The sequence below is a fragment of the Vollenhovia emeryi genome, unplaced genomic scaffold (assembly GCF_000949405.1).
Source record: "Vollenhovia emeryi isolate VEMERY1.0 unplaced genomic scaffold, V.emery_V1.0 DF939154.1, whole genome shotgun sequence".
In the NCBI taxonomy this organism is placed as follows: domain Eukaryota; kingdom Metazoa; phylum Arthropoda; class Insecta; order Hymenoptera; family Formicidae; genus Vollenhovia; species Vollenhovia emeryi.
Window position 1 is genome coordinate 1605602 of NW_011967212.1, and position 8641 is coordinate 1614242.

Genomic DNA, 8641 nt, shown 5'->3' on the forward strand with positions numbered 1-8641 from the left:
GGCGCGGGCGGCGAGCGCGGCAGCGAGCGCGAGCAACGGGCGACCCAAAACATAAACATAGTATCTCGCGCGTCGCTCCACCTCCCGCTCATCGATCGATTTTCTTAAATGCCTCCCGAGTCCGGCCTACCGTCTCCTGCATCCTCATTCGCTCAAACGTATAAATTTCTTTGTCGGTAACTATTGTTACTTTGTACCTCGGTACATGATATTTCTCCTTAGTTTAACCCAATCTACCGCTATTTGCAAAGTGGCTACTTTTGCATCAGACACCCTGTATAAGATAGGAGAAGAATGTAAAATATGTCCATCGAGTATACACAAGAAAATATTGTGTTCAATTCAAGAAGAGTAGGAATAAATAGAACTGTCGCGCTTTTATAGTGCATTATTATTATTACTGTAATATTATAAGTCATTAGAGCTTTCGCAGTTCATTATCTTCCGTAAACACATGTACACGATGTAAGAGTAAATGAAATTTATACATTACATGAAATCGTCAATTAATATTTTTACGCCATTCTTAAAAGAACGTTCTGATGACGTAACAATCTTTATGAGACATTGGCATTTAAGCTATGAAGTCATGAAGTGGAATAGACTCACGTTGGTGGACATATGAAGCAGGCTGAACAAAAAGCGCACAACGACTTTGCCAGAGACAATTACGGAAAGCAAAAACCGAAAGAAAGGGAAGTCCTTCCGTATAGTATAGATATAATACAGATATGTACAAATGTTCTGGCATTAATGTTATTACATTTATAAAGCTAATATACTGGCACACTCAGGTCTTACAGGAACCGAGTAATGGAGCACGAGTTTATGTGCGCCATCAGTTTTAAATTAAAAAATTAAATTATGATGTGTACTTAAGACTGGAACAACATCACGATTTTTACAAGTAAATTATATTGATGAATTCCACGAATTAAACAAACTATGGACTAATCGATTTATTATCTCTCATAAAATTAAAATTAAAAGATAAATAATGTATTTCATTAATCTTCATTAAACTGGCATTCACTTAAATCAATAGTTAATCTAGTATTATTTATAATTGTTGGAGAATTAATTAAACATCTTTTTCGTAGTATGTGCTTGAATTGTGTTTCGCAGATAGAAACGTTCGCTATAAATTATCTAGTATTGCGAAGAAATACTTTATAATTTCACTTTTGTATTTTACGCATCGGATGAAACGTCATTCAAGAAAAGACGTCTACGAGACATTTGAAACGACATTTGTCAACGTTGTCAGAACGGACAGTAGTAACTTTTGTCCCACGATTACATGATTTTCGGGGTAAATTTTAAAAGAAAATTCTCTCCGTGTATGTTTTGTCTGAAGAAGTAGGGCATGAAATCAGATATATCCTGTGTCTGCACCAACAATAATCTAAACGCGATTACAGTATTGTTGGACTGATGTATGTACTTAGCGCACATATGACTCGTACTCTATTACTCATAGTCAGGTCCCATGAGATCTGGGCGCGTCAGGTACGCCAGTTTTACAAGTATGATATAATAAAAGAATTAAATTTTATGATGTGCTTAAACTCATGTTCAGTTGGCGCAATATTTGATATCACTTTTATGGCAGGAATAAGTTAAAACCACATAGTTTCGTCCAAAAATGATATATTGACGGGCTCGGACACTTGGCATTCTTTTAAAGATAACTTTTTGGCGATTGGGAAAATGCGACTATATTAATATCGAAAAAAAAGCGATCGCGGATTTACTCGACCGATCATTTCGACGATACTTCATGCATTTTCGCGTTTTGTGATCACAGCTTAAGTGTCTTTAATAATACAGCAATTTTTATCGCTTCTTCTTACAATTCAAGAAATTCCTTCCCTAATACCTTGCCAAGTATTCGGAGTTTCTCTTACGTACTGCAATACGAGCGCAGCCTCTCGACATCCACCACCGAGTGAGATCGTTATTTGTCATTTTAAGCGACATTCGTTTGTTATAATGACCATTTTGTATGACTCAAGCTTCCGCTCTTCATTTATATTTATATTAATAATTAACGTTTGTGATATAAGTAATAATTTTTTATGTCATTGAAAAGGATCACATTACTTGACCGAAACTTTTGTATTCCGCATCGAACATCCTGCGTCGGCTCTTACCGCCTTCCTTTTATCTTTCTATTTGATTGTTTATTATCAGAGCCCTTAGACTATTTTCGTTCTGAATTTAAGATAAAAATTGAGAATATTGAATCAGTTACCGTGCAAGATGCTTCGTGAAGTTTTCCTAATTTAGCTCGAATAAATGGCCTGAAAGACAATAAAATGGATCAGATGCGTTTAAGATGTGCGCACTATTGTATTTTTGGAAAATAATAAAAAAATTCAATCTAATCAGCTGACCTTATATGACGCCAAAGGAACATCTGAACCGGGATAGGCAAAGGGTACTCCTGCGTTCCTCCATCCACAGATCGCCGTTTATCCATGATTACTCTAAATGTTACTAAAACAATTTTGAGATCGCGAAAGATGAGACCGAGTGGCTTCACTGATCAAACACGATAATAATTAGTCCCATCGTTGGTGCTGCCATCGTTACCACGTGTCTCACCTTGCAGAACAGATCCTTTCAACTTCAACCGCTAGTACGCCTATGTCTCGCACACACCCTTGGTAGACAACAACACTCCATCAGTCAGAGTGGATCAATCCCCAATTATATGAAGAACGTCGGAGCAGTACGCACTCGCAAGAATCGAGAGTCAAGATAAAAACGATCTCGCCTTTCCGCGCAAGATTCACGCTCTATTCTGTTTCACGGGTAAAATGCATTCCTCGCCAGGGAAAGACGCAGTAATCGCGCAATATTATCGTCGGACGCAGTCGCCGGAAAACGCCGATGCCGGGCATGACGTCGTCGAAGGGTAGCGCCGCACCGAGAAGAGAGAATATCACGTGCCACTCGGCCTAGTAACACACTTCCGTCATTCCCTGTGGATGCCCTGCGCGACGCGGGTATGCACTCCGGCGGCAGAATAGCGTGTGACTGAAGGGACTCGGTCTACGCGTCCACACGTCCTCGCAAGGAAGGATGGCGAGTGCGCGCGCGACTCTCGGAAAATCCAATGCGCCGGTCGTTCCATCGATCAGCCCAGGAATCTGCTGCTGGACCACCCCTACGGGAGGCAGGCCACCCCTTCGCAGCGCGCCACGTTGTGCCGCGTCGCGCCACGTTCCTATCAACCTATTTACCCACCTAGCCCATCTAGCCGTTTACTCGAGCAACGCCCGATATAACGATGGGCGAGGCCATCTTCCTGTGGAGCAATGACTGGCGAGGAACGCGCAATTTATCTTCTCGTAAATTACCCTCCGTTTTTTCAGGGTGTGTGCCATTAGATTATGATGGATTGATCGGGAGATACCAACCAATCATCTATTTTCTAAGACTGTGTAGCTTTTGTGTTACCAAGATTGGATTATGCGACATAAAATATGCGATGTACTGTACAAAAATTAAGTAGGTATGAAAAAATGTAAGACATTTAAATGGCATGGACGTGATATTAGGACTTGACTAACGAATCTACTTAAAAATCCTCCCTCGCCGTCTACCGTTGCTACAAACCTTCAGCGTCCTTATGTGTGTCAAGACGCTCTTCGGCGAATCTTTTGTTAAAAAAATTGTCGACATCTTTCAACGTCATGTCCAACTCGAGCACGATTTCCTGTGCACACGTCGTTACTGCGTGCGTTTTCGGAGGCTCTTCAGGATTCATCGGACTGATTTCTATGCACACTTCTGTATCGCCGTTTATTCTTCTCGCTTCTTTACTGATAATTTTACAAACGTCACGCCACGCTTCTTTTTCATCGGGATGAAGAACTTCGACAAACCCCCGAAAACTTTCCCAGTCCATATCTCGGCTGTTCTCGAGAATTGTACGATAAATCGGCAACATTTCTGCTACCGTGTTATTTCCATTTCTTAATGGCATATCCTTGTAAGTAATTTGTCGCGTGATTTTCCTTGTGGGATTATCTGCAGAAACGGAAAACGTACTCTCGTGACGAATCTTGACGCAATTCTTGGATCTGTTCAGATCCTGGTTACGTACAAATAGTGGATTCGGTGGCTTGCTCTAGTGCGCACTGAGGCTTATTTATAATCAATTTTTATACCTACCTTCGTTATATTTAATGCTGTAATTTATTATAATAAAGAATTGCCAGTAAGGTCGTTTCCACACTTATTGACATTTCTGATTTCTTGTCTGGCGTCACTAAGCTGCTGTTTAATATTTAACTTTATCTTAAATACATGTTCAAAAAGTATTTAGCCAACAAGTGATCCGCATGGACGTTATACAGGTCATTTTACCGGCTAGGAAATATTTTAAGAGATATTTAAGACGATCCTTAAATATGAAAATTGACTGTAAACAAGCCTTAGCGTGCACTCATTGCGCACTAGTGCAAGCGAACAAATTCGCTAAAAATTATCTTGTCTCTGAGGCAAACGATTCTTACCTTCTGGCAGATCGGACAATTTCGTTGGAACGCAATCACCCACGCAGTCATTCATTATCTCATTCTCTGTCTTATTAGATGGAGAAAATGCAGCATCCGCGGACTTAGTATGCAGTAACTTCTCGCTATTCAGCACATTGTTTATTAAATGTCTTTTGTGAAAAGACGCCGAATCCTTAACCGAAGATACAATTGTTTTGATCAAATGACAAATTTTTCTTCGCGTTTCTGGCGATAATCGCAGTAGGATATTTGAGTCGTGTGTATACGACTCGCCTGTCGATCCTTTTGCATTACCGGAATATTTATCTTTCGCAATTTGAGCTCTGACATGTCGAGCGATATCTAGAGAAGGTCGCGACGAAACTAATTGGCGACCTCGAGGAATGTCTTCATCGTCTATATTATTCATCTCATATTTCCTATCTAGAGATCCGTGTATCACATTCTCAACAGATGACGAGCTGTAGAACGTAGCATTACTTTCTCTTCTTTGCTCTAAGATAGCGCACTCTTCAAGAGAATCCTTCTCCATGTCTTTAGACCAGTTATCCGTTTTCATCTTTTCTACCGTATGAAAATATCGCGAAACGTTTGCAGGGAAGCTAACGTTATCTCTGTCTACTCCCGACGTTGGTAGGTAACGATATTCGTCTAAAGCTGTTCGAGGCAAATGTCCCGATTCGTCGAACAACCAAAACCCGGCGTCACGATGTGAACAATCTTCTCGGCTGCCATACAAGACGGAACTCCGACCGTTTCTCTCGTCACTCGGGCAATTGCCGGGTCTTTCCTGCAACTTCGAAAGAAATTCATTCTCTTTCTTGTCCAACTCCGTGTATTCACCGCGCGCCAAATATTTCACAACATCGAAAATCGGATAAACATCGCTGCGCTTGTTGCACAATCGTTGCGAAGCTCTGAATTTTTCCGCGAATTTATTAGAACATCGATCCCGCACCGACAAATCGTCGATTTGCAATTTAGATCCGTATGAAATCTCCCTCACGGCTTCTTCTCTATCGATACTGGCGTAAGCTGCTGTGACACTCGAAGATTCACACTTACCAGAATTATTTCGCGCGGCATTGCATTCAAATCTTTTATTCTTTCCCGCTGTTTCAACATCAAATAAGTTTTTAACGGCATCGTTTCCGGGATACAATTTATTCTTAATACTGGTTTTTGTAACAGACATGTTATTAGCTTCATTCGAACTTTCAACATTATATTTCTTCACTACGAAAGAACGATCTTTATTCGGCAATGTTTCGCCCAACTTGTCCTTACATTCAGTTCGATTATTCACCTGAGAGTCATTGAAACTCGATCGCACGTTATTTATTAAATTTCGGGAACTTGCTGCAATTTCTGACTTCCCATTGTTCTGTTCATTATCAACACAATCGCGTTCGGCAGCAGCAGCGACGTCACTGTGCCCGGTTTTTGTCCGGGTCCTTTTAATTTGTTTGATAGCGGGATGCGATCCTGGCATACAACTTATTACTCCGCAACGTTCGCATCTGTGCAAGGAGGAGTCATTTGAGAGAAGATCCTCTAATTTCTTGTGACGCCGGGCCAACAAACTTTGTAACGCTCGCGAAATCTCGTAGCAATTATTAGTCAGCATGGAAATTTTAGAATCAGAATCCGTAACAAGGTCGAGGATCTTATAAAGATCCGCGCCTAGCTCGACGAAAGGTGCAACCAACGAGTTGTTCGTATCTTCACACGTTTGAGAATGTACATCTTCTTCATTCATGTCATCCTTTGTCCGAGTGTGCGATTCTTTCTTACTTTCGTGTAATGCAGAGATCGACTTATCTGACGTCAAAGAGCAGCGTGAATAATCGTGGTTTAATTTTTGACAGAAAGGCGCTAAAGGTGTGATTTGCGATTTTTCTCTGTCCTTTTTCTTTTCACTTCCCTCGAACGGAAGATAGAAATCACTTTCTCGCTCACTTATGGTGCTTAAAGTTCTCGTCGAAGGTACTAGTGTAGCATTCGAGAATGTAGCTTGGGATGTAATCGATGGCGCTGTTGTTACCTCCCTTAAATCATGGTAATCCATATTCGATGATGCGCAGTAGTCGTAGGAAGATCTCGATGTAATGCATTTTCTTCTACGTCGATCTGTCTAGTAGCAGATGGACTTTATTATATACACATATTCTTACATTTTTCATAAATAGCTATTAAATGCAATCATTGATTCATTTTGACAAGTACTTTTATTACCAGTTACGCTGCACATTCGCCCATCAATCCATGAAAAAAGATTCTATTGTAATCAAATTTCGACTATTGGGGTGCCGTTAAGAATATTCCAAGATATTCTTATCAAAGTTATATACAGTTACATGGCACATAGGTTATAAATTTACTAAGATTTACCTGAAGTTTGTCATTTAAGGTGGCTTCTGCGTAAAGCATAGTACATACAACTAGTAGATCCACTCTCTGCCAACCCTTTCGATCTTCGCGGTCCCGATCACGTGGTATTCCGCCATACATCCGGACAGGATTTAGCGACGTGTGTGCGTATACGTGTGTACTCATTAAAGCCACACCACAGATTAATAGACAGATCGCCAAAGGCCCGGGTGAAGTCGAGACCACCAAACACTTTGCCCCTTATCGACAGACTTGGCCCCTAGGTGCGAGTTCGAACTAAATATATCCGTAAATATATCCGATTTTATCGACAGAATTGCCTATATTTGGTCTAAGGTCGGTATTGATAGTCAAATCTTATATTCAAGACCGTCTTAAGATCATCTCTCGATGCTCCATGGCCAATGAAATATTCCATGCAGCATCTTTAGATAAATTCAAGACAGTCTTGAATATAAGATCTGACTATGAATACCATTCTTAGACCGGTATTCATAGTCAGATCTTATTTTCTAGACCGTCTTAAGATCATCTTTCAACGCTCCATAGCCAACGAAATGTTTCATGCAGCATCTTTAGATAAATTCAAGGCGGTCTTGAATATGAGATCCGACTATGAATACCGGTCGAAGTCTTAAGAGGATCGTTCAGCCGTCTTTTTTACCGAAAAACTATATTTGACTGTGTCGGGGAAAAAGATAACTGAAGGAGTTCGCCGATGGCTGAGGGAACAGGCAGTTCAATTAAAAAGGCACAATTAAAATTAAATACTGTTCGCACCGTACGTAATCAGATATCATCGAATTCGATTGCCAATGTGATCTGTTCGATCAAGCCGTCACTTTTATATTCACGCGAATCACTGAACGCAATTCTTCAGAATCGTTCGGTACGTCGTAGCAGTAGAATCTCTCGACTGCTCTTCGCTTACGATACGGATTTACCTGTCGCACAATTAACTCTTCCGTTCGGCGACTCGTGCAGATATCAAAGTGACGATGTAATCGAACAGTTCGCATTAGCAATCGGACTCGGTGACAATCGGACACAGTGAAAATCGAAGATAGTGGCATCCGGATACAGTGATTTTTCGCGAGTGCATCGGAGGACAGCTGAGACAAGGACACCTACCTGAGTGGAGGATGAAGCCTACAATAGGCATCGCAGGGATTCAGCGATCACGCGATGATATCGATCACCGATTATTCGCAGAGAGCGATCGCGATTTCTTCCCGTTACTTGTCGCGAAGGCGTATGAAGAAAGAATAATACGATATGCGTAGCGACGCGCGGGCATAATAGACTCGTTTAATTGTCGCCGCGTGAATGATCCTGCGTACGGCGTGACCTTGTTTCGCCGAGCGCCGTAAACAACTCGGTCGAAAACCGGCGCGCCGGTTCCACAAAATGACGTAGCGCCGTGAACCCTCGGTCGAAAACGATCTATCATTCGGCGCGGTTCAGTCGAGCGAGGCGGATATTTCGCGTGTCTTCGCGTCGCTCCTCGTAACACGATCATTTCCTACGAGAATCTCGATCGTGCAATTGTCGCGATTCGTAATCACATCGTTGATTTCTACGGTGATTCGTCGAGATGAATATCACGCGTAATTTGAAGAGAAAATGCGATCAAAAGCGCAAGGTAATACACGAATCGTCGGGTAAAATTATAATATGTTCCTCTCCCTCCGCTCCTTTTTCTCGACACTAGAGCTACTGGA

The 8641-nt window shown here is 41.4% G+C and overlaps 1 protein-coding gene across 5 annotated transcripts in view; it reads right to left on the reverse strand.

The window, feature by feature from the left end:
- Nucleotides 1-3996, reverse strand: part of LOC105565281 (protein unc-80 homolog) — a 31074-nt gene extending 27078 nt beyond the window's left edge. For 2 of the 5 annotated variants that reach the window (XM_012018352.1, XM_012018353.1), the window contains exons 1-3: nucleotides 2608-3106; nucleotides 2397-2499; nucleotides 2255-2303 (exon numbers count right to left, since the gene is read on the reverse strand). In XM_012018352.1, coding sequence (XP_011873742.1) covers nucleotides 2255-2303; nucleotides 2397-2482 — 135 coding nt within the window. In that variant the 5' untranslated portion in view covers nucleotides 2483-2499; nucleotides 2608-3106. Of the gene's footprint in view, nucleotides 1-2254; nucleotides 2304-2396; nucleotides 2500-2607 lie in introns of all 5 variants that reach the window. The other 3 variants (XM_012018355.1, XM_012018356.1, XM_012018354.1) reach the window with 2 other exon arrangements.
- Nucleotides 3997-8641: the final 4645 nt, after the last annotated feature.